This window comes from Poromitra crassiceps (genome assembly GCF_964638095.1).
Source record: "Poromitra crassiceps genome assembly, chromosome: 5".
Taxonomy (NCBI): domain Eukaryota; kingdom Metazoa; phylum Chordata; class Actinopteri; order Beryciformes; family Melamphaidae; genus Poromitra; species Poromitra crassiceps.
The window spans coordinates 45,102,206-45,129,116 of record NC_139642.1 but is presented as its reverse complement, the minus strand read 5'-3'; the positions used below and the strand labels follow the sequence as shown (position 1 = coordinate 45,129,116).

Below are 26,911 nucleotides of genomic sequence, written 5' to 3'. Positions count from 1 at the left end.
GATCTGCTGAGATGCTGTAACGAGATGTCGGGAGTGTTGTGATCATCTCCTGCTGCCCTGGATCAAGGATCAGGAGGATGGGCTAAAGATAGATACATGCTCTTTCTGTGTTTCACAAGGGATCAAAATGTTGCCTTAGACCCTTTTTCATTTTCACATTTGTAGTGGAAGCTAGTTACTGATGCTAGAGAATCTACGATAACAGAAATGTGTTTTGTTCAAAAGTCACAAGCCCTGAAGCTAGCTGTGTGAAGAAGAGACAAACAGGTAACGAGACTTCTCATAACCCTAAAGCCTCCCACAGGCCCACACCTGATCCGCGCTAAAACAGCTCTGCACCACCGCTCGAATTTGCCACCTTGCGCTGTGCTCAAAGTTCAGATGATTTAAACTTTGACCTACTTACCCGCTGCCCTTTCTCCGCTCTACCTCGAGAGAAGAGAAGATCGCTTATCATGTGAAGGCCGCTTAACTCATCCCTACATTACATTTAAACTCATTAAGGGGCCGCGACGTAAACACAGTAGGGCAACTGTTTGTCCCTTGCTGCTCTAATTTGGTTGGCTGTTGTGTCACCTGACCTGTGACCACGGTCCCCAGAGTCACCGGGTCATGTGACAGGACACGAGTGTGTGTGTGCACTTTGCCCCGTCTACACAGCTGCTATATTACACCAGGGAATGTACAGCAGATGGGGGGGTGGGAGAAGGAGTTGATGAAGTGGGGGGGCAGTGTATGGCGGGGGGAGGTTAATGCATGACGAGACAGCAGTAATTCTGCTCCATTAGGGTCAGTGTGTCAGCAGGGAGCGGGAGACCAATTAACAAGCCACAGCGGACTATAAAAGAGGGTCAATCGATCCCTGGGCTAGGAAAGCCCAGTCAGCAGAGCATCTCATACGTAGCGTGAAATCATTTACTCATCGCCATCATCGAGGAATCAGCTCACTCTATGAAGATAGTAGGATACAAGTCAGGATGACTTTCACAGCTATGAGCCAAGTGTAGGTGTGGAGAAGAACACTGCCTGTCCCACAGCCGCACAGCCAGAGGAAATGGGAAGTGACACAGGCTCTCAGTAGTGGACAGGGGCGATGCAGGGTGCAGCCAGCGCCCGCGTCCCGCACTGGACCCAGGCTTTCAGTAGTGGGACAGGAGGACAGGGGGCGATACAGGGTGCAGCCAGCGCCCGCGTCCCGCTCTGGACCCAGGCTCTCAGTAGTTGGACAGGAGGACGGGGGGCGATACAGGGTGCAGCCAGCGCCCGCGTCCCGCTCTGGACCCAGGCTCTCAGTAGTGGGACAGGAGGACGGGGGGCGATACAGGGTGCAGCCAGTGCCCCCGTCCCGCACTGGCCCCTTATCTGACGCACAGAGAGGCAGACAGGCGAGAAGAGCCGAGTCACAGACTGTCAGGACGATTCCCTCCACCGCTTGTAGAGAAAGTCCTGGAGGCCACACGTTCATGTGATCGGCCCACTGCTGATAAATGCCACTTGACTCTCTATCGCCCGCTTGTTAGTGGAGCTCATTGCCTCTTTGTGACAGCACATTAAGCAGTGAATGCAAGGTAGGGCCAGTGCCCTAACAAAAGTTCCTATTCAATTCTACCCGTCTTCCCTCCCCGACTAACAATTCCTATTTGAAGGCTGCCTTATAGAGGAGAGGGGTAGCGTGACACAAACTGATCGCGCATCACAACCTTGACTCACCAAGGCCAGTCTTACTTGAATCCCTTCCTTCCGTCAGAGTGAGTAAAAGAGGATAAACAGTATTGTTACGCTGACAAAGGGAAGACTGCTTTGTGTACAGCGTTGCAGGTGGAAACTCGCACCCTTTCTAGCCAACTCACACAAACACACGGCCCCTTGTGACACAACAACAACAGTTTCCAGGCAAATGTCCGCCTACGTTACCCGCCGGCACTGAGATAGCGCTTTGACCACAGTTCTCAGGCTAGTCAATGAATGACCCAGGGTGAGAGACTGAGAAACAGGCGTTTCAGTGTCACGTTGGCACGCAGCAGGTGAACGGCTAAGGACTGAGATAGCGTGTACACAATACAATGACTGCATTAAAATTTCATCAGCTCTGAGCTCTCATCTGCCGTCATACAGTGTGTGAGACAAGTGCAGACTCTCCAGCTGTTGTGCTGAGCTCCAGGCCTGCAGGGGGCCCCGGAGCTAAATGTTCAAATCGCCTCACATTCCCTGGCAGACAAGGGCAACCATCATCATCATCATCATGTCTAACTTAGCATGTGGGAAAAGCATTCTCCACTCAGCGCTAATTAGCAGCATTAGCAGAGCCCATCAGTCCCTGAGACCCTGCAGCTCCTCTCCACCTCCCCCTGTCAGTGACCCTCTTCTCCCCCTGTCAGTGACCCTCTCCCCCCCCCCGGCCTTCCGACCAATCCTCTTTCAGGTGCAGATTAACCAGCCATCCATTCATCCAGTGACACCGGGCGAGGACAGCCGTCACAACATGCTTCGTCACCCTGCATAGGGCTCCCGACAGGCAGCCGGTGAGAAGGACAAATCCCCCCAGGTTTAATCTAGTGGAGCGTTTTTCTTACGGCCACACAGAGAGAGAGGGCCTCTCACAAACTGACCAGAGAGCCACCTTGAAACGCACTCTACATATATTGACTAACAGAGAGTCCTAAACAAACCCCCCTATGTTTGCCATTGTAGTGGGCAGGGCTGTGTGGAGAGACACACTAAACAAACTAAATCAAAAGCATGAGGGGCTTTGGAGAGTGGAAGTCTGTGGCACATTAACACTGTAAACAGACCTCTGTCAGAAGGTATTTTCTCATAGAGCCAGATAGCATCGGGGGCCTTGCTTATCTCCCTCTGGAGCTTACCACAAGGTTTTAGGTTCATCCTCATGCCAAACCCTTTTTCTTTTCATGTAAAAAGCTGGATTAACTTTTATACACAAACAAAACATGAAATGTCACCAGCGCCTCCGTTCAGGCTTCCTGGCTTTCGGTCCGCCAGCTGATCCCAATTCCCCGCGTCTGCTCTCAGGAAGTTGGGACAAAACAGGAATTTTGTTTCATCTCGGATGGGGTTCCTGTAATCCCCCAAATGCATCAGTTTTTGTGTAAACGTGTGTGTGAGACTGCGTGTGTGTGTGTAAACGTGTGTGTGAGACTGCGTGTGTGTGTGTAAACGTGTGTGTGAGACTGCGTGTAGCCATGAGCTTCTTCTTCCAAGCCGTCCATTTTGAACAGTAAGGAATGCACGTCTATTATTTTACATGACTTGACTACTACATTGAGAAATCGGTCTCTACATCTGTCTGCTATTAAACTCCATTGTAGCTAAACTGGAAATATTTCATATTTTCATTCAGCCACTTATCAAAATGAAAATGAAAATACACCACTGATTACAGAATGGACCCAGAAAATGAAATGTAAGGTAAAGGTACATCACCAAAAGCATTAATTTTTTCTTTTCGTGTGTGTTTTAAAGTGGATTTTTGCTGTAATACCAAAAAAGTGTTGAAGATTATATCATTCACAAAGTGTCACATTATATTTTAAACAGCATCCTAAATAAGTGAAAGGCAGTGTAGTAAGGGGGGGGGGGGTGTGTGTCTCTGTCTGCCGCTTGAATTGAGTGGTCTGCCCCCATGTACATTTCAATCTGTTCTTACAGCTTTATCAATACACAGATGTCTATTAGTAACCCACAGGAGAGCACTTCATGATGAGCTGCTGTTGGTGCTTGAAAATACAGCACTAAATTAGCACTCCCCTGCAAAGAGGAGATTAATCACATTACGTTTGCTAAATGATTTTTGTTTCAGAGGCGACGTTGATTAGCAAAAATCAACAAGTACAGCCTAAGTGTGTTATGGCGAAACGTGCAGAACTTATACGCAGACATGCAGCAGCTCTGCCCCTCGTCCTCATGAGCGCTGACTGACGTCTCCTCGAAATGAGGTCGTCTGACGGGGCTGAAGGCGGGTGGCGTTCCCTCCTGTGGAACCCGATACACCATGAGGGCAGAACGCCTTTCCCCCCCTCAGCTGACTTGGCTTTCAGCCGGGACGGGGACAGGGACAGGGACGGGGACGGGGAAGGGGACGCGCTCACCGCAGCCCTCTCATTTGTCTCAGAAGGGAGGAGCAGAATCAACTTTCTCAGAGAGCGATGACACACAGTCGCACACAGGTGGAGGGACTCCTCCCTGTGTGGGATCTTCACAGCAGATGATGCCCTGACAGCTCCTCGTCTGAGGTTTAATATGTACAAGATTAGCTGTCCATAGTTGTGGTTTGCTCAGGATTATGTTGTGCATAAGCCGTCTGACCTTTGTGATGACATTCTCCTTGGTCACACTAATAAGGAAGGAAGCGCGGTCATGTCTGGGAACAGGCAAAGTCAGCTTCTTATGCACTGACTGAAGCAAGGTATTGTGTGATCAGGCTAAGAGTTTATTTTTTATGTTAAAGGTCAACTGACTTTTCGGGAGCTTGGCCCATTCGTCACGTTATCTGAAGAGATTAGCAGCAAAATCACCTCTTGTAGAAAGCTCGGTCAATGGAACCTGGCCAATCAGGGACTGCTAGTTGCATAGTTGACGTAACTATGGGCCTATCGGGGCTGTCAAAACTGTAATGGCGTCTCCCGCAGCAAAGAGCGGTAACGTTAACGTTAGAGTAAAAACGGCTCTAAGTGCAGTTATTGCAGACTCAATAACAATAATTAAACAAGAAAAAGAGTATGCACCAGCAGAGTTTCTCTGAGGAAAAGTCTTTTTAGCCATTATTCCGAGTGGATTGCGCTGATTGGCTGAAGGAGTTGTCTGTCAAGACAAGTACTCTACCCTCGATGTGGGCGGCTGGAAGTCCAGACTGATACTGAGGTGCATGCTTGTCCACAATCTGTCACCTGTAAAATCCCATCTGACTTTCACTGATGGTCCCTGAAGGCCTCTCTGGCAGCTGTTTCCTATGAAGTAACAATGTTTGACAGTCTGCAGGTCATGGTCATCAACAAGAGGGAAATCAACTACATTTGACTAAATCTCAGACAACCGTAAGAAGAAAACAGGTGAAGAATGGCAAAGCGTTCCACGGTTACTTACTCCACATATCCAAATAAATCTAGCACATCTAAAGTCTAAAGTAGGCTATAATTCAACAGCTGTTTTATACTTCCTCATCCGGGAAGAAAATACTATTTTTACTGTGTTGCTTTGCCAAAACAGGCAAAAATGATGCAAGTGGAAGAAAGAGACTGCTACGTCGAGGACAAGCATGTGGGTGGATGTCTGGCACCGTTTCCCTGGCTTCATCTTCTGCACCCCATGTAACACTCACTGGAAGAAACAAAAAACAAAAACTGTGGACCAAGATAGAGGAAATGTATCACAGCATTAGACGATGGTTTACTATGAGCTGCACAACAAAAGGAAATGGATTTTTGTTACTATCGGGATATCTTTTTCACTCTTCTTTATTGTACACCTACACAGAGCAGAGAAAGCACAGCAGATCATGACACCTGAGGCCATCAGTGCTCATGCAGCCATAGGTGACGTAATGATATTCATTTCTCCCTGCGGTCCTCCGAGGCCTCACTGTGTGCTGACATTTGTGAGCACAGTCGTCTGTGAGTCCAAAAACATTCGGAAGGTTAAGAAAATATCAACTGGTCTATTTGTCAAATGTCAGCTTGTTTCAAAGCAGTAGCAACACCAGCAGCAGCAGCAGCAGCAGCAGCAGCAGCATATAAAAACGAATAATGTTAAGGTATATCTTAGTCTTATTGAGCTTATTTATGTTTCAGCCCAACCAACTGCATGCAGAGCAGCTCTTTTCTTCTGAGTGTAAACGAGAGAGGTATGCTACAATACAATGCCAATGACATCATCAGTGACATCACTGATGACATCACTTCCAGTTGAGCGACATCACTCCGGGGACAAAATTGAAACAGAGAACGGACAGAGATTGCCCACTTGCCCCTTTATATACTGTCGATAACAGGAAAAATAATTGGTTAGAATTAATGTTATGTAACTTTTATTACATTAGGCAATTTATGACATGAACAGGATCATTGCACTTAGCGTAGTAGATTGTTATGATGTTAATGATTATGATGTTAATAGAAAGGTAAGTTTATTGGCCAAATAAAAACTCAATAGTGCATCTACTCTCCTGAAAGCACACCTCGATTTCCGGCCCACAGGAGCTTTGCCTGCATGATTACAAAGCGTCTCAGGGTGTCTCGTGAAATCAGCCAATCAATCAGTTTGAATTTGCCAGCAATTAAGACAATGACTCATCAAAATGCCAGAGGTAGAGCTTTAGACGCGCTGCCATGATACCAAACTCTGTGACTCGCCACCTGCCAGAAGACAAGCGAGCCACACACACACAGAGAGGAAGGACGGAGGCAGGGTCAGAGGGAGGGGTGCAGGCAGCCATCTGCAGACACAGCGCAAGCCTCTGAGTCTGAGACGCTATAATCCATCCTTAAGTGTGCGAGGAGGGGAGACTGCGCGTACGAGTATTCTTAATAATCCCTCGCACTGTCTCCTTTGCGTCGGTGTGATTGGGCTATGACACACAGACTCTTCATCAGGAAAGGGAGGGGTTACGGAGTCTTTACAACATGAACTGTTAATCCAGCACACCTCATTTACTGACTCACCCTCTGCACTCTCTTGACGCTATACTTTGGCATCCTCACACTTTTATAACCTTCACTTACTCAAATTTTATCGTTTCTTTGGCGTTCCTCCCCCCGAGTGATATACAGCTCCCGCCGGCAAGAAAATGAGCTTCCCATCCTATATAGAGAGGGTTGCAGTTATATACAGTTACATACTTGCACAGATTGTTTTCCGCTGCTGGCCGATATATGTGCGCGTGGCTCGACACTCAAATGAATAAAAGAGCAAATGTAACAATGCAATGTTGTCTGATCACCCCCGCCCTCGTCGATTCCATCCCCAGATTATATGCTGTATGCCGGAGGAACAGGAAATCAATCCACTTTCATTAGCTGCTGCTGATCTGGGCGCAGGGTGGAGGGGGGGTTTGAGAGAGAGGTCCAATCAATCGTATAGCAGAGCTCTGCATGCATGAGTGCAGTCTCCCTCCACGCCCACACAGCAGAAACACAGTGCAGACAGCACAAGGAGGCACATGCACACACACACACACACACACACACACACACACACACACATGCACGATTGCACCCGTACACATGCACGCACACACACACACACACACACACACACACACGCACACATACACATGTACTGGGGGCCTGCACTGCTTACATGAAAGGAGGGCTTGAAAGGAGATGCTCCTGTTTGATCTGGTTGATGGGTGGGGAGGTTGGAGGACTACCAGTACCCACCCAGACCAATGAAACTCCTGAGCTCCAACATGGCGCACATGTGTGAAGGACCAACTGGCCTGTGAAGATGTGCTAAAAAGCTGCTGTCAAGGTAACGGAGGTGTGAAACTGCCCACTCTCCATTTTACTACCCATTGTACTACAACGCATTTGCAACGATTTCAAATGCCAGTGATAACGAAGGAAAGCGTAATCATCTGTTGTTCGGAGCCCAAATGGGAGTAGCTATATACACACACACACACAATACATTTCCCAGACACGAGTGCATTTTGGCTGTTTTAATTACAGGCGGTTGGTCCAATTTTAGCCCGGCTTCAGAGAGGGCAGATGTCTGCTGAAAAGGGCGATCTGCAGTGACGACGCCTGGCTCTGAGGGGCCACACTAATCCTGTGGAATGCTTACAGTGGCCCGGGGGGCTTACAGTCTGCCAAGGCCTCGCCCGGCCTATTAAAAAGGAGAACTCTCGCTTGTCGCCCGCCCGGGTGTACGTATGCAGACGCCATGTGAAACACTGTACCATTCCCCTTTAAGAGGTGTTAATGAATCAGCGGCTGGAGTCACAATTGTCAAGAAGCGCAGCATGAAATCGCAGTACTAATCATACAGATTAGGGTGGAAGGCTGGAAGCAGTATGGTGCTTCAGGTACAAACCATTGCTCCCATGCATTTTCACTCACATACTTGAATGCTGTGATAAGTTGTGCCATTTAGAAAACATACACTTATTTGTGCGCACTGGTGCGCACGTGCGTGCGTGCGCATTTTCTGACTGTCATCTTCATCTGTTGTGAATCTATATAATTCCTTGCCATTAAGTTGAATCAAAACAGGTGGTATTTACGTCTTCTGAATTTCCAACTAATTCCAGGTATTCTTGATGGTGAGGATATCTGACAGATGGAAGAGGGAGCAGGTCAATGCATTGCATACATAAAGTTATTATTAATGGAAATCCAGATTTTCTCTGATTCTCTTTCTAATTGGAAAATAAAACTTGATGAGTGTCAGGGATATCTAAAGCAGTGGTGCAACCTTCAGAGAAACCCACCAGTCAAGAAGACTGCATCGTGATTTTCCACTCAAACAAAAAAATATGGGAAGCGAAAGAAACAATTTATCTTTTCTCTTTTTAAGAATTTCAGCTGGGTGTTGTTCCCATCCTCTCACACAGAAATGAAGACCATCAGTCGTGACACTAAATCACAGCAGAATTTAGTCTTAAAAAGTTAATAAGAGAAAAAAACAAACATCTAGAGGTTTCATAGGGTTTCCCTCAGTGTAATACAAGCCTGGCCAAAGTTGACCCCCTCCACCCACCGGGCCTAAGCATCACGGATTTATTTATTTTTATTTGATTTTTTGTCTAATTTTGCTACTGAAAGCTGTGTTTTAGCCTTTTTAAATTCTCAGTTCCATGATTCCGTCCATGATTTTGTTAGCACAGAAAGTGTAGGGCCCTGCCTTAATGCTGCCATCAGTCCGTCGCTGGCCCACACGGGTCCACGTCACAAAGGACACTTGGGCGATGGCGGCGGGGCCCCTGCCAAAAGATACTTGCCACCGGGCCTAACAACATTTCTGGGGGAAACCCACTTTCATCTTCCTTTAATCAACTAAGATGCCATGTTATGCAGCCATAATGAAGTAGAATAATTCACTAGCTATCTCTAAATGAAGCGTATTTCAGCGCTTGGATTGAGTGTTGATTTCCACTGAGTGAATGGCTTTTGTCAACACAGTCACAGTTCCTGGGGAAGAGAGAAGATGAATACCTATGGCTAGTTAGCTGCGTCTAACAGCGCATTATTCCAGCATAATGATCTCTTTGTGCTCTCTGTCGGGTTTGTTTTATGATCTGTTTCTCCCAGAAGCCAGGAGGGACAGTTTCTTTTTAAAGTGGATTTACTCCTCACTCGACCACCAGAGGCAACACATCAATCAGAAGCCACTTAGAGGTCAAGTTTCAGCATCTATAGAAACATGAGAAGGGGGAGTCTGTTAGCTCCATCCTGATTTACCTGCTCACATCATAAATCCACAGCATAAATCTCATTTATATTCTTTGTTTCTTCTTCTTTGGTCCCATACGCGCCTCCTTTGTTGTCTATTATTTGTGCTGCTCTCAATGCCAAAGCCCGTGGCAGACAAGACGGAATACTCACAGAAACATTACTCGCATTACCCATCAATTAAAACAATGCCTTCATAGTAGAGTGGCTGTCACACTAGCAGAGCAACAATGAGCCGCACAATCAAATGTGTCTGATCAAAGAGAAAAGTGCCACAGTATCTTAAGTGTCCACCATAAACCACTATATTAAACCACAATAACACCACGACACATAGCAGGTTCACATTTGCATCGTAGAGAACCAGGAAGCAACTAACCAGACAGATTATTCAACAGTTTCTACACTGCCACTCCCCTCCATCCTGACCAACAGCAGCAGGTGGGTGGTCCAGATAATCCTTCCAGCCAATCAGATATCTTATTCACAATCACAACAGAGCTTTTAATTAGCCTGCATCTGCTGCTGTACATGGAAAAAACACACCAAAAACTGCACACACGATATGTCGAAGGCTACATTCATCATCAGTCAGTCACACCTCAAATTGAATTGTTTTATGTCTGAGTTGCAATGTTGTTGTGAACAACAGCATGCTCATTAGGAGCTAAATGATTAGATCATTATATAAGCGAGCTTTCCACAGAGGCAATAATACACACGTTCCTATGTGTGTAAAGGAGGGTCCCCACTGTTCCTCTTTAGCGGGTCAGTGCCGGTGGCAGCATCGCCCTGGTTTGCTGCTTTGAAATGGAACTCAATCAAAATGCTGGTAACACCAAAACCAACAGCTCCATGTTCATTATCCAGATGTCTTTTCCTCCCTGGCCTTCATAGATAAGTGCACCATGGCCCACTGCCCCACATGCCTCAAGCTGACCTCCTGTGTGTGTGTGTGTGTGTGTGTGTGTGTGTGTGTGTGAGTGTGTGTGTGTGTGTGTGTGTGTGTGAGTGTGTGTGTGTGTGTGTGTGTGTGTGTGTGTGTGTGTGTGTGTGTGTGTGTGTGTGTGTGTGTGTGTGTGTGTGTGTGATAGCAGGTGTGGGTAAACCATTATCAGCTTTGCCATGTGAGGGAGTTATTTTAGTCCAATCCCACAAGAACATCTTTGGAAAAAAAATGTGTGATGCCCTCAGTGACATGGCCACTAATTAGCGCGAGAAGCGGAGGAGAGCTGCGTCGATCCGACAGGATTGAAGGAATAAAAACAGCAAGTGGTTATATAAACGCGGCCTACACTACGATGACTCAACCTGATTGTTCTCAAACGCCCTGAAACTGATTCGCAGACGAGCAGAACGTCTAATCTGCATCACTTGAACTTTGCCAGACAGTGTGTGTGAGGCCGCGGTAAAGTGAAGACGGTGTGAAGTGGAGCTAATGATTTGACTCCTGTTTGGATTTGGCCTCGTCAAAGTGTGTGACCTGCCTCCTGCATGAGTCAGCGCTCTCACAGCAGCAGAGTGCAGGAGGCAACACAGCCGTGAGTCACAGGCTTCCTCGCCTCCGGCTGCACAACTCAAAGGTTTCCTCAAAACCCTCTCTCTCTCTCTAAAACGCTGCTTTCCTTCAAAAAGTATTCCAATAGATGCCAATACTCTGACACTGTCCTCTGAGAGACATCTCAAAGTAAAACGCCGTGGTATAATGTGGATTTCTGTTTCCGTCCCATTTGCATTTCCATTGAAGTGCCAGTGGAAAAGCTTCTTTTCCTGATTTGTCACTAAGCTGATTCAGGTCTGTGAGGTGTGCACATCGCTGGCGGTGACAATTTTAGGTCCTGTGCTTTTGTGTCCATGGTAACTGTGAGGGAAGGTGAGGCTTTGTGTGTGTGTGTGTGTGTGTGTGTGTGTGTGTGTGTGTGTGTGTGTGTGTGTCTGTGCATGCACATGTGTGTCAGAGAGAGAGAGAGAGAGAGAGAGAGAAAGAAAGGGAGGGAGGGAGGGAGGGAGGGAGAGAGGGAGAGAGAGCAGTTGGCAGACTGAGCTGGGGGTCTAGCTGCTGGAACACACACACACACACACTCATAAAAGCAACCGACTCTGCTCTATAATCATGTCTCAGATACGCTGTGGCTCGTGTTTTCCTTATCAGTCTGAATCTGCACAATACATGTAGCCAGAGGCAAAATACATACATGTACAATTTATATACAATTGGGAAAGCACAGTGCTCGGCCTCGACATGCTCTCCTCCGCCCGAGGAACGCTGTTGTTGTGATCCAGCTCCGAGCTGCGCCTCATGCACTACTGTACGTCCACTTCCCTTTCTCTCAGGATGTGATTTCTTTGTTTAGCGAGGCGAGGCGAGGTGCTGACGTCAAATCTGCCTCCTTTGTTTCAAAATGCCTGGGCTGCATGGCTCCTGCAGCATGAAGTCCTCAAAATGCCCCTGTTGCTGCTGCTGCTGCTGCTGCTGCTGGCAGCAGGAATGAAGTGAATGACAAGATTTTTCAATGAGCGCGTGAAAGAGCTAACAGAGGCACAGCAAACAAGATGCACAGTATTAGCGACAATGAGAAATGCCATCTCATGCCTTGTCAGCTACATCACATGCATTGCTATTGTTGCAGTGTGAGAACTAAAGTAAATGTGTAAACTCTGATTTCTGCAAATAATCTGATGAAATAAGCAGGTGTTTATCTTACTGGCTCTCATTGACAAGATGTTTTGTGTATTGTTTTTTTTTTTACCAGGTTTCTGTCTGTCATCCATCTTTTTTTATGGAACTGCTCAGAAAACAATAGTCACGTTGTTTTGAGCGTATCCGTTATAGATACAGTCAGTGTCTCGTCATAGACGCATGTTCAATGGATCAGCGTGGGGTCAATCCTCCCCTTCTTCCAGTGCAGCAGAGTTAGCATTTAGCTGCTAGCCCAGCCCAGGCAGACAGGATCAGGGATTCAACCCCCGCAGTGAACGTAACAACATCTGCACAGACGTCTATGTACCTGCTTTTGAGTCCCCAATCCTGTAGTGTAGAGCCGCAGCACCGTCCTTTGGTGAGTCAGCCCATTGAGATATATGGGGGGTTTTACCCCACCATCTAGTCTCTAGTAGTAACATAGTAACGTAGTAACCTTTTGTGGGCGTTCCCACACAGCCCGACTGTATCTATACGCTTTGTTGTTGCCCGACATCCAAGCGAGGTGCGATCAATGCACCACCACAATCAGCCAATCACATGCCACTTCCAGGGTTGATGAGCTGAGAAAGGCTGCGAGACGAGCGCCCCCCCCTCATGCTGCACGAGCCGAGCGAACGCTGCGTCTGGAGTCTGGACAGGCCAGCGACAGAGTGACTTCCTGCGCACGCGGCTTCTTTCATGGGATCAATAGCTCGTCTGTGTGCAGGGGAAGGAAGGAGAGGGTCCCTGAGCGCTACGCAGTGTTGACATATCTGAGAATGAGCTGCGGGGGGCGACCCTGAGACACCACACAAGGGAGGTAGTGTAGTTGAGAGAGAGTCCGTGTTTGGTTAGAGGACCGCCACAGTAAACAGACCAGATCTGATGAGAGGGAGATAAAAGAGTCCAAGGCTTGGCAAGGAAGCCCTCATCATCACAGACCTTTCACTGGGCAAGAGGAGCCGGGGGAGCGGAAAGGCCCAGGGCAAACGGGCAATGACCTTAACATTGACGGGGCCCCACGGATAAATGACTATAATTCAGAGTGTGTGCGCTTAAAGTGAAGAGCTTAAGTGCTCGGCAGACACCTGTTCCGCTCTATAGAGGAGCCTTTCACTGAGACAGGTGCCTCCCTCGGCTTCCCCGCGCTGGCCCTCTCTCCTTCACTCCCAGCTGCTCTCCTTTCACTCCTCACACACACAGATTCCTCACATGCCTGCCTGTCAGCTCAGCAACCACAGCACTGGTCACTCAGCTGCCCGCATCGCAACGACAACTCCCTAATACTGATGACAAGCCCTCTGCCGGCATGTCTCCAAAGCGTTTCACATTAAGATGACATGGGTGATAAAGTGAAAACACTACTGTATATCAGTGATGTGTTTACACTGTAAATTGGTAATTACTGGGTACTTGTGTGCCTATAGAATACAAAAATCTGGCAATCTTAAAGGGACACTCCACCCATTTTCAATGCTGATTCATTTTCCCCATAATCTCACACATAATGTGAAAAGTGTAAACAGTTTTGCAGACTTTCATTTAGTTGGACAGTTATTGAGAGTTGATTTGAGTTGTGGACCAGTGATGCCATTCATGCACAAATGACATCACTGGTCTTAACTCAAATCAACTCTCAGTAACTGTCAAACTAAATTAATGTCTGCAAAACTGTTTACACTTTTCAGATATGTGTGAGATTATGTGGAAAATAAATCAGCATTGAAAATCGGTGGAGTGTCCCTTTAATCGTGCAATAGCCGTTTCCTTACTCTATGCTAGCAGCATACAATGAGTTTCCCACTAGAACAAGGGAATACAAAACATTACTTCAGTAATAATCATCAGTTTGACTCAAATTAAAATTAAAATATCATAATTGTACATTGCTGCATCATCAGAGTCAATTGGCACATTTTCTATTTCTATATTTACTTTGTAATTCGGAAAATGCAAGGGGGCGTAATGAATGTGGGCCTGATGGTGCCTGACTCTGCAGTCTTCTGATGCAGATTTGATTTAGCACCCTGTTTTGGAAATTAAATTCTGCACAACAATCTTGAAAAAAAAAGCAGTCTGGCAGAATAATATGTGTGGGAGTTTGAACATGTGTGTGTTGCTGTACAGTATGTACAGTGAGGCTGTCGGTGCAGTGACCTGTATACAGCAGATTGGGGGGGGGGGGGAGTCAATTAGTACAATAGGCAGCAGTGCGCAGATGGATTTAAACTGCACAAGCTGCACCACTGAGACCTGACCTATACCTTTCCATGTGTGATGCTCAACCTCAAAATGGTCCTTAGCGGTAATCTGCCTAGACGTATCCACACACTAAAAGGCTTCATTACCAACTTCTTCCCAAACTTTGACTGTACAGTAATTCTACAATTGTTGTATGTGCAGCGAGGGAGAAACACAGGGGATCCGGTAGATAACACGTGTTTTGCTGCAGCAGTGTGAGCAAAGCACATATGTGTTCAGACAAACAGGCCTTCATCTGAAGGTGTTGTTGCACATAGCATGCATAGCCGTGCACGTGTGAGCACGGGGCCATGCGTTGGGACGTGGGCCAGCTGGCTGAGCTCCAGCAGCAGGGCTGGGGCTCGGCCGGCGGCGCGGCCCCAGCATGCTCACTGTGTGACGGCTAAGGTGCTCGGCTGCATAGCTGGGATGTTTTCCTTCTTTGTCCGGGAGATCTCCTCTTATAGCGGCAGACAAGTTGGGGCAAGTCTATAAGCAGCTCTCAGGCTGCTGCCACGGGCGCCGCTAAAAGTCGAGTGACGGGAGAGACGATTATTTTAATCATTTGGACTGTTATATTAGTAGTTGTTTTTTTAATTCATTTGATGCAGGCTGCAAAAATCTAATGAATTCATGTTAATAGCTGTTTAAGTCAGCTTGCCGCCCCCTCCCATATCACAAGCTGATAAAGGAGAACTTCATAACCCTCTAAATACAGGCCAAACAGACTAAAGTCAAATTTCAAATTGAAGTCTCAAATCCTAATGCTGAGACTAAAGGCCCAATTATGTTGGTATCATGTTAAGCAATACATGCACTAGTGGGCAGTAGAGAGAGTAAAATGTGTGAGTGTGTGTGGTCCTGCTCAGTTTCATCTGTATGCATAACCTTTCAGAAAAACGTACAGAATTACGCACGAAATGAACACAGAGTACAGACAGAAGGCTTCATCCATATGCGTATCTGTATTTAACGTTGAGCATAATTGGGCCTTAAGGAGGTGCAGTAGATCTGCTTTGCAAATTGTCCTGAGTCGTGTTTTCATATTTACAGGCGACAATGGACCCAATAATGAGATTGTTATTCATTGATTATTTAATTCACTAACTAATCTACTCAATAACTGCCAAGCAACCTGTGAGGCAACTCATGTAAAGTCCATTTAAGCAATAATTGGACGTTGTTCAGTGCATTGATTCAGGTTTGCTGAAGTCGAGTCCCGGGTTAAAATGTTTTTCATTTGACCAGAGGAGAGAGGTAGGCTGTAAACTGGCTTTGTGTAAACTTTCAAATCATTCCCAAACCAGTGCTCAGTAGAGAAAGGACACTGTGGTCACAGACTGATTTGGGCTGACAGTCATGATTCATGGGGAAGTCAGAGGGTTCGAGTGCTTTTTCGAGTATTCAAAAAATAAACAAGTCTGAGAATTTGGGACATATTCTAGTCTAATTCTAGCCTGATATCAGCCTGAATTGTCAACTTGTTACACTACATTTCCATATTCTAGTCTGACATTGCTTCCAGGCTAACCGATTTCTGTGGGGGGAGGGGATTTTATTTTCCCTAACCAATCACTAGCCTGAGAATCTGACAAATCTGCGTTTTCGGATGACGGATCAAAAAAAACGCATACAGAAGAAAAGAAAAGGGGACCGTGTGTGCAAACTGCAAAGACCTTCATTCTGCAGTTGATTGAACTGGTTTGTGAATGAAATAAATCACGTCAGTCACTTTAAAGAGTCATTCAAAAACACATTGTGAATTGGCCGTGTGACTGTCTAATAAACTCCTTTTGGCAGCAAACACACGACGTGACCCCTGAACTGACACACAGAGACCTGCCAGTCACAGAATGGGAGAGGCTGGACATTTCAATGGAGTGAATCCACCAAGAGTTTTAAGTGGCCTCTATCTTGTGAGAAGTGTGGATTTCATCCCATCACACAAGTGCCTATGCTTATTCTCCAGTCACACACACACACACAGCTGTCACAATATGAGCCTCACAAGAACATGTGACTTGTCCTGTAGGGGGACCTCAGCAGCTGTGTGAAGCGGTCAGAGAGCACTTCCTCTCTCAGCGATGTCATCATCACAGCTGGATCTCTATAAGCCGCCTGGCTTCCTCTCCGGAGACTCTCCACAATTACATGATCCTGAAAAGAGCCAACCGACATCCATCTTTCTGCCTCTGGGATGGGTGTGCTCTCTGGGATGGGTGTGCTCTCTGGGAGTGCTTAAGGCTTTCATACCAAATTCCCCAAATGAGAAAAACAGCGGTGTGCAGTTAAGCAGATGAGTGACTTCACCGGTTTCGGCAGCTCTTATCTTATCGCCATATCGTGCCATGTTTTGATATACACAACCACGTTTTTTTCTCCCTGACTAGGCTGTTAAACTATTTGACCAGTTCTTTGACAAACAAGCAGTCACACCTATGATAGTTTGTTTTCATTGGTCGCATAGCGGGAAAGTTTACTCAGTCACATTTTTTGTATCTGATTTCATTTAGGTTCACTCTGCCCAAATACAAGTGAACCAGGTCACATGGACTAACACGTAGCTTGTTTATTGGACAGAGTTTTGGTAACTTGTCATTCCACAAGGTTGTTGGCGGTAAGCGAGGGCGTCCAAACAAATCCAGTCCTGGTAACTTGAGTTCAGAATGATGGACTTGTCTAACTTTAGTTCAGACTTGTCTGTCCTTTTTTCAGTAATGTCCCTTCTCTAGTGTTCATACCTGCCAAGAACACACAAAAACAGCTGAATATGAGAGTTCACTTTGCCCTCAATTCATTTTGTTATGCTAGACTTTCCCAACATGAGTAACTTCTGGCTATCAGATGTCAACATCTATCTCCTTAAACCCATAAAACCTTACATTTGGGGGACGTTTCCTACAGTGGTTCCCAAACTCGGGTACGTGTACCCCTAGGGGTACATGGAGGTACTACACGGGGTACTTGAGAAAAAGGGGGAAAAGGAAAAATCTACTACAGTGTAGTAGATTGTGCCTCAAAATGCAGGACTGAGGCCTGCATTTTGAGGCGGTCTCAGTGCGGTGATTCGGTGCACACACACACACACACACACACACACACACACACACACACACACACACACACACACACACACACACACACACACACACACACACACACACACACACACACACACACACACACACACACACAAGCTTGAACTGCATTGTTCTTCCCACCTGCCCAAACAAACCCCATTGAAGGAGTAAACACTGCAGAGTTTGATAAACCCCTCCTCCAAACATGGCTGGTGTGAACGTACTGAAGGACAGACAGGCCTGTGATTCTAATGTTGTTCGCTGAGCTCAGTTTCTCATTCTTTCTAACGTTTGAAGCAAACAAAGTCAACAACCATGTTAAACTTTAAAGATCAATGACGTTTCGCACAATCATTCGTTTCAAAGTCCAAGTGACGTGCCAGCTAACAGCAACTCCCCCTCTGCCCACTGCTCCCGAAATAAGATACAGTGGGCATTTCCAAGCACCACATCACAATAGCCTCACTGGTCACTGTGTTTCTTCACTTAACAGGTACTATTCAACAGAGGCATATAGACACTGTTAGGCAAGCCTACATAGACAGGGTATTGATTGTTCTTTCCCCAGACATAGGCTGCTGTATCTTAGGGCAGTGGTTCTCAAACTTTTTCCACATCAAGGACCCCTGAACTGACAGAACTTAGACCACGGACCCCCATTTGATAAGATTTTGTCCCAGGGTCCCCCATCTGATAAGATTTTTTGCTTTTCCTGTTGTATTACAAAAAGTGTATGAAACCCATGACCAAAATACTGTAGTCATACATTCTGTCATTGTGTTACTTACGGATGGAATTGTAGTGAAAATAAATGATTCCCCTTTTTGCGGGGGACCTCCTGGAACCCCCTCAAGGCCCCCTGGGGGGTCCTCGGATCCCACTTTGAGAACCACTGTGTCTTAGAACCACTGTGTCTTAGAACCACTTAGGGCTTTTTTCTACCCACGTGTGTCAGTGGCTGCTGCTTCTATGCGTTGATGTGTCGGAGTTTATTGGGCTGTTTTCCGGCTCTGTCGCCCCCGAGCGCATCGGCTGACAGTCTCAGCGCTGCGCTCTCTCTCTCTCTCTCTCTCAGAGGCCTTCACACAGCCCTGAGCACACAGCGGAGGCCTGAGGGCTTTCACTGGCCTAAACAGAATCCCTCTCTGTGCAGCTCACTGACCACCGTTGTAGTCAGAGGATGGACGGACAGCAAAGTCCCCCGCTTCCTCCTCCTCCTCCCCGCCGGATCTCCACCCAGGATGCCCCTGCGCCGCCTTCGGACACCTGCGGGGGGCTGTGTGAATGTCCCAGTGATGGGACCGAGGGACGGGCATGCTAAATGAACAGTTGAACACACATTCAGTCATTCATCAGCCATGCATGGCGGCAGTCCCATTCAGATACAGATCCACCCTCACACTGAGACACACACAGGCACAAAGCCCCCAGCTGCCTAAAGCGCCAGGCTTATACACAGCGCTGGGCACCAATGCTGTGCCGGCTCCATTTACCCCTTTAAGAGACACCCTATCACTGCAGCCAAAGTGCCTCTATATAATATACATTCCTCCAATCAGCTGCACACACAATGGACAGAGGTCAATTCATTTGGTTCCTAATGGGGAGAAATGCTAAGCTACTAGATTAGCCCAATGCTGACAGAGCAAGTCTCTCTGCTGTCTCAGATCACATCCTTCATCTCCATTTCCTTACACTACACTCTGCTATTTGCACACAAACAAGATCTTTATCCACTTTCTGTGTTTCCCCCCCAAACAGTAGGAGACAGGGGCCAGTGGAAGACGAGAACAAGAGGGAAGAGGCGCCAGATACTGATTCTGATTCAGATGTTCTGATGATGCGGGTGGTGAGGATGCGTCAGGCCATTCAGATTGCACCAGCATAGGAGGCTATCACAGAGAACAACGAGTAGGCTACCTACAGCAGAGAGAGAGAAACAGAACAGCTCATAGACTACTAGAGGATGTGTGAAAAGTTGGCATGAATCATGGTGCCTTCCAAGACTCATTTCCCGGCCTACAATAATGCAAAAGAATCATCGACCCGTGAAGAATTCTCATATTAGCCTACTTTGGAGTTCCTCGTGACTCTGGGTAAGTCAGCAGTTGCTCTGCTACTGTATTGAGGCCTATAGGAAGGCGTTATGGAGCAGAACAAACCAATTACACCCCTGTCAAGGCCCGGCCCACAGCACTGGATCATTCCCACAGAGATACCACAGTAGCATCGTATGACATTGCGCGGGCTCAATAAACTCAAGATTGATGAGCCATGATGAGCCGTGGCATGTGTGGCCCTAAAGCCGGGTGGAAATGGTATTAAAATACCATGAAGTGTTTCTTCTTCTCTCTTGTTAATGAGTCACTCACTGTACTGCAAAAAAAACAGAGGTTTGCCCCAAACCAGCGTGCCGTGAAACGCCGAAGCATGTGACTCATGTTAGATTTGCACTGAGTGAGTGTTAAGCCTCTCTGCTTTACCCCCGTGACTCTCCCTCAGCGCTGGGGCAGCCTGCAGGGCTGCTGCTCTATAGTATTTACACATTCCTCCCAGGCGGAAACACAGCCCATTAGCATCACATGCTAACACGCCTGTAGACAGAGGGGCACACACCAGCTCCTTTCAGCATTAAGGCATGGCGATGCAAAAACATTGCACTTGTGTGTGTGTGTGTGTGTGTGTGTGTGTGTGTGTGTGTGTGTGTCTCCACACACACACACACACACACACACACACACACACACACACACACACACGTGTGCTTTTGATCTCCTTTGAAGCGGGCTAAAACGTGACGAGAGGAGATACAATATTTAATATAAGATATTTTGAACTGATTTTGTGTTGGAAAATGGATGATTTAATAGTGGAGACCTATTTCCTGGAGAAGGATGATATCTTCGTCAATTCATATTTGATAATGATTTGAAGAGGTTTCCAATGAAGTGATTAACAGTGAGGTGCTGTCATGCAGTAGCATTCTTAGACTTGGGAGGCTTGTTGCAACGGAGGGCGAGTGAGTTGTGGAGATGGTGACAGAACTGTCAGTGTGTGCTGCTGGCAAGCCTCGACTGGATCTTATACAACCTTCGATAATTACAGGAAAGGATTCACCTTGTTGCACAATGGGCATAGCATTAGCGAACTGCTCTCTGTCAGCTCCAATAAACTTGAACTCTCCTCACAATCTGATCCACGCTGGCCTTTGTGCTGCCGTCCCTGAGAGCTGAACTGTCTGCGGCCTCAACTGGCACACTTTGCTAATTAAACCGGTGACAATGCAGCCAGTTAGCTTAGCCGCAGCAGCTTAAGGATGCACGATATATCGGCAATCATATCGGTATGACGGTCAAACGTTAGTCATTTTTAACATCTCGACATCGCTCCGATGTTGCGATGTTAATATTGGTTATTATCGATATCAACCAAAATTTTCACATTGCCAGTAAACAATTTGGTAAATCTATGATTTATGGGGTTTTCCCATTGGTTTTCCAAATGTTTCGGAAATAACGAAATACATTACGTTTTCAAATTCATAGTGTTTACACGTGTTTTTCAGTTACTGTATATACAAAATGTGATTATCATGGAAATGTGTTTTTATACAGATCATATCGACAAATCGGTTATATCGGCTATAACAGCAATGTTAATATCGGTTCGTATCGGCCAACATTTTCATATCAGTGCATCCCTACTGCAGCTCTCTCTCTCTCTCTCTGAGAATAACTGTGGGTTGAAGTGTTGCTAAAATATCATCTGCTGTTGATATTAATATTTATTCAATGTTTATTTAACCTGGCAAGTTGACAAATAACACATTTACTCACAGCAATGGCTGAAGTGAGTCAACTAGCCTATTCTCTGGGAGACAAAGTGATCTTTTCATATTTTAGTTTATCTGAGAAATCTATATAGCACTCTGCAGTTACACTGTTTCATCACAGCTATATCAGATATAAAATCAGACATAAGATACTTAGATGAGCGCTGTTCACCTCTGCAGTTGACCTATATGGGAAATCAATATAGAAAGGGAAAACGTCTCATATTGTGAAATTACCACCCCATTAACTTTTCATATAACCGAGCACAGCATTAGCCACTGTGAAGCTGGTGATTGATCTAAGGGACACGGTTTCAATTACATCTTCAGCTGACTGATGAGTCATTCTCTGATTTGACCATTGAGCTCGCTGGTTATCAAAACCCAAAAGAAGCACCCAGTTACTCTTTTTATGTTCAACTTTTTTATGTTCAAGGGTATAGAGAGCGGGGGGGGGATCGGGGTGTGTGTGTGTGTGTGTGGGGGGGGGTGATCGGAAGCGCAATGTGTCCGTCTGCAATTTTCAAATCGCATAGGCTTCAATTTATTACTTAAAGGGACACTCCACCGAAAAACAATTCTGACTTATTTTGCACATGATCTCACACATCTGAAAACTGTAAACTGTTTTGCAGGCATTCATTTAGTTTGACGGGCATTGAGAGTTGATTTGAGTTAAGTTGTGGACCAGTGATGTCTGCATGAATGAGTCATGACATCACTGGTCCACAACTTAACTCAAATCAACTCTACTAAATGAATGTCTGCAAAACTGCTTACAGTTTTCAGATATGTGTGAGATCATGTGCAAAGTAAATCAGCATTGTTTTTCGGTAGTGCTGCAGATAATCTTTGGTCCATGGATCAAGTTCAATATTGGTGAGAACCTTTCATCATACTCAAAACTAATTAAATTCTGCACACTGAGACACATCTGAAATGAAAACAAGAACAAAAAGGAAGGGGATAATAATATGAATCGCCGTTTAAATCACAATTGCAATATTCCGTCAAAAAATCGCGATTAGATTTTTCATGTGAATATTGTTCAGCCCTCATAGGGTTATTAACTTTGTATTTGTTAAATTCAGTCAGTCTGTGTCGTGGGAGTAATGGAGTCTAAACTGGAGAAAGAACACAGAGGCGGGCAGAGACAAAGCTGCAGGCGAAATGCATTGATAAGCAGTGATGGTTCTGCCTCCCCCTCCTCTCTGTGTCTGTGTTTCAGCTTTCCAAACACATACAATGTTCTGCAAAGCAAGAGGGGGCTTTCTGGTGACTCAACGGGCTCGTGTTCACCTTAACGGCTAAGGTGAACACCAGGCACTCACGACAATGTAGGCACGGATTTGGTTCATCTTTTATGTCCACCTCTCCCCTGTCAGTCTCCACTGTAGCCTATTAGGGGTGTCAAATTTCATCGTTTTGAAGATGCGGACGTGGAATCGAATCGTTGACAGATGAATCGTTCATGTTTAAAATTGATGTCGACATTCAGATTATAAAGCACTTTCTAAATAAAAAAAGGGAGTTGATATTTATCTGACTGCTTGTATTATTAATCGATGAAAAAGTATGCCATGTGCAGTAATAATAATATAGAAAGTTGAGGATGAGATACTTGGAGCTGCGATACTTTGAGCTGTATCGAGATGCATCGTGATGCATCGTGGAATCGAAGACAGATTAATCATAATCGAATAGAATCATGACTCGAGGCCAGTGAAGATTCACAGCCCTATAGCCTATACAGCCAGAATGTCAAATCATCTGTCATCAAGTTCAAAAGTACTTCACACCAAATAGTTTAAGAAGTGTTTGTTGGCGTGCAAATATCATGGTTTCCCTCTCCCTGTATTCAAGTAAAATGTTAAGACATTTTAAGACCGTATTCGGTGCTAGTTAGAATTAGATATAACTGAGATACAAATGAAAAGAAACAGCAGACACTGACTTTCACGATAGAGGTCTGCATGACTGAGCTGATGTCTCACTAGGAAAAGAGCACACCATGAAACCACAACATCTTTACGACCTCTCGGAGTTAAAACTTAAAAAGCTATATTTAACTATACTCAAGACCTTTTAAGGCCTTGAGGTTAGGTAATGTGATTTTTTAAAGACTTTTCAGGATCTGCAGCAGATCCTCTGCTCCTTTCCCCCGCAGAACGTGTTATAAATGAGCCAACAGCAAATCTATTTTTAGCGTGTCAGTCTGTCAGACTAGCTTTCCAGTTTCCATACATCACTGAAGCTTTTAGTTGACTGACACCACATGTCAACACCAGTGATGTCTACAGCACTGCAGCTAGGCAGGGACATAAACTATCCCTAGATCTTATAGATAGATGGCCACAATAAACAATGTCAGGTTGCTCTGTGTGTAAATATGGAATATAAACTCCCATTCACAGCATGAGGATATAAACTGAATTTAAATCAACACGCTGACATTAGGTTGGCTAGTCTACTCAAACTAATAGAAATTGACTTGCTGTCAAGGAGTATATTGGCCTAACAACAAGGAACTGTTTGTGATTATATCATGCTGATCATTTTCTTTGCAAGTTGGATGTTGTTATGACAGCATTATCATCCTGTCTCGTACTTAGTCATCTTTGCTAGTAAAATTGTTTCTGTTTTTCCTGTTCCTGTACAATTTGTAGTGTCAAATGCAATGACAGTACAAAACCATCATGTTCACGTGTGTGTGTGTGTGTGTGTTTGTGTGTGTGTGTGTATGACACTTTAGTGACCCCTTTTTTCACAGTATAATCTTGCAACAACACACACACACACACACACACACACACACACACACACACACACACACACACACACACACACACACACACACACACACACACACACACACACACACACACACACACAATGTTTCTGTAAGTTATCCATCTTGACAAAGAGCTCCATGTTTAGCAGATTAAAGGAAAGGGGTTGCCCGGCGTCTCAGTCTCATGACCTTGCAGTGAAAGGTCTCTCGGTGCCCCTGGTGCTCCGACACCAATGAGGGAATCAGCCTAATCCTCCAACTCAGGCAGACCCCACTGCGCCCCCGGCCAGGCTGACCTCCCCCCTCCTCCTTCTCACCTCCCCATCCCGACCCCAAACCCATGCAGCCATGCACACAGCCCAGCCCCAGGGCAAAAACACAGACGGGATGGGAAAGCATGGACGCTCTGCAGGACAGACACTCCACAAAAAGCACACCACCCAAACAAATATAGGATTATCTGACCCTGCCAAGAGAGATTAAAGTTTAAACCGGCCAGTGCAAAGGCAAGGTCTGCAGAACTATTAATCAATTGCTAAATTGCAGCATTGCAAGCCTATTTAGTCGACTCATTGACATTTGACATGGCCCAAAACAATAACAACTCCTGACGTCTCCCATGTCTTTCTGATCTCCGGCTATTGGGCCAGTTTGAATCCTATGGAGCATAAAACAAAGACATGATGGGGTCTGTGCAGGCTGCCATGTCTTTGGATATCAAATGTACATCACATCCCAAATGTGGTTTTCAAATGGTTCCTCACTCATGTTTTCATGTTGACAGTGTGAGTCATGAATGCATTCAGTGAACCATTTCATATGACAAGAGGACATGGAAGTAGGATAATATAATAATAATAACACACCAGCTATAAGCTAAAGTGGGGGTAAGGCACTGGGCAGCAACATGTACACAAGGCCTCATACACGTTATGGTCATAGGATAGTAGAAGGAAAACGTGCCATTGTAAAAACCTGCGAAGGTAAGGTGAGGAGGGCACACCTACACATCCTTTATTTACTGTTGCTCTACCGAAACTAGCCTTCAGTATCGCCTGCAGAGCTGTCTGTCTGTCTGTCTGCCACACACACACACACACACACACACACACACACACACACACACACACACACACACACACACACACACACACACACACACACACACACACACACACACACACACACACACACACACACACACACACACACACACACACACACACACACACACACACACACACAAATACCTTAGGAATTCTTGCAGACAGGTGTCACAGAAGCGGTGTCCACAGGTAGACACTTGCACGGGCTCCCGCATGGCCTTGCTGCAGAGCGGACACTGGAAGCGTCTCTTCGGCTTCTCCAGAAACTTGTAATCAAACCCGGGCATCGCTGCGGCCAAACCTGGGCCTCCTCTCTCCGCTGCAGGTTGACAGGTACAAATAATAAGAACGACAATAATACCGCTTCTTTGTGTCCAGCTCCCCCCACCTCTCCTCGCCCCTTCCCCCGGTGCTATTTGGTATTCTGCACGGCCCGTCTACGCCGATGCGAGGAGCTTCATGTCCCTTGTCCCCGATCCGACGGATATTGACCGATTCCAGTTGTCTTCCAGTCTTTTCCTGCAACCCGAGCGACTGATATCATATGGCAACCAAGCAAAAAGACAAAGCCGCGACAGTCCTCAAACGTTGCAATCTCAGATGTCGCCTGACAGCACCTCTACAGGTCACAATACAGGCGTATTTCTCCTCGCAGTGTGTCTCTGTGTATATGTGTCTTCCCTCTGGAGATGCAGGCTACTGACAGATTGAACACAATACACACATCGCTCTATCTGTTTAGGTGGCCGGAGTCCCGCCCACTGCTCCCCGCAGGAGGAGTCTCCAGTCTGGGGTGTTCACGCCAGGCGTTTTATCCCCCTGATGGATCGATAATGGGACATTTGTCCGGCTGTGATCGGCCTATAATGATATGTAAATTGGATCAATTGTATGTTGTTCATGTAAAGTGTAACCGTGAAGCCTACTGTAAGCACACCTAACCTTGTCATTAGAATTAGGCTACTGTAGGTATATAATGTCTAATGCTTAATAAAAGACACATTAGTAGCCAAGGTTTTGTTTTTAAGGTTTAGGTCAATAATTGCAGAATATCAAACACTGACTATAGTTGACGTAATACAGTATGAGTATGAATCTATAAGTGATGAGGGATCCGCTGCCCTCTAGTGGTAAAGCAGCAGACACAGGGATTCGAGGAATATTGTTGGATTTTATTGTATTTCATGTTTTATATACACTAGACAATATAAAACTGGTGAATATTGTGAATAATGCGGTAAGAAATTTAAATAAAAACACAACAAAACTGGAGATCCCTTATTTGAAATTTTCAATATGTGCACAGCCACATATTTGGATGTTTCCACATAGCCTACAATATTGCCACTGAATTACATCATTATTACATCATCATAGAGGAAAGTAATTGTAATAGATTCATGTCTTCATAATAGGTGTACCTGTAGCACATCTTAACTGTTTGCGTTTGCGATGTTTGCATTTTATATTGATAACATAATTATAATCACATGTACATACATGCCTAATTTTCATAACCAGGAATGAGGATTATGGATCATATTGCAACAATCAGGTTACACTGGAACCTCTCATCTGTTACAATTACTGAAAAAAGTAATCATACTACAAATACTTTAATTGGCCTACTTATTGGATTAATGGTGAACAAATTTAAAGGAAAGGACATTTTGAAAGGCAATGAACATGTGCATGGCTGTAAATGCAGCCTAATTTAATAATAGCTGTAAATGTAATAATCACAGCAATAAAACTGACAATTACTCTAATAAAA

At 45.6% G+C, this 26,911-nt stretch overlaps 1 protein-coding gene across 1 annotated transcript in view; it reads right to left on the bottom strand.

Moving 5' to 3' along the window:
• The window catches only part of traf4a (tnf receptor-associated factor 4a), a 38,326-nt gene extending 12,514 nt beyond the window's left edge, over positions 1–25,812 (bottom strand). Inside the window, exon 1 of the mRNA XM_083637221.1 lies at positions 25,282–25,812. Coding sequence (XP_083493347.1) covers positions 25,282–25,424 — 143 coding nt within the window. The 5' untranslated portion in view covers positions 25,425–25,812. The remainder of the gene's footprint in view (positions 1–25,281) is intronic.
• Between the last annotated feature and the right edge of the window lie 1,099 nt (positions 25,813–26,911).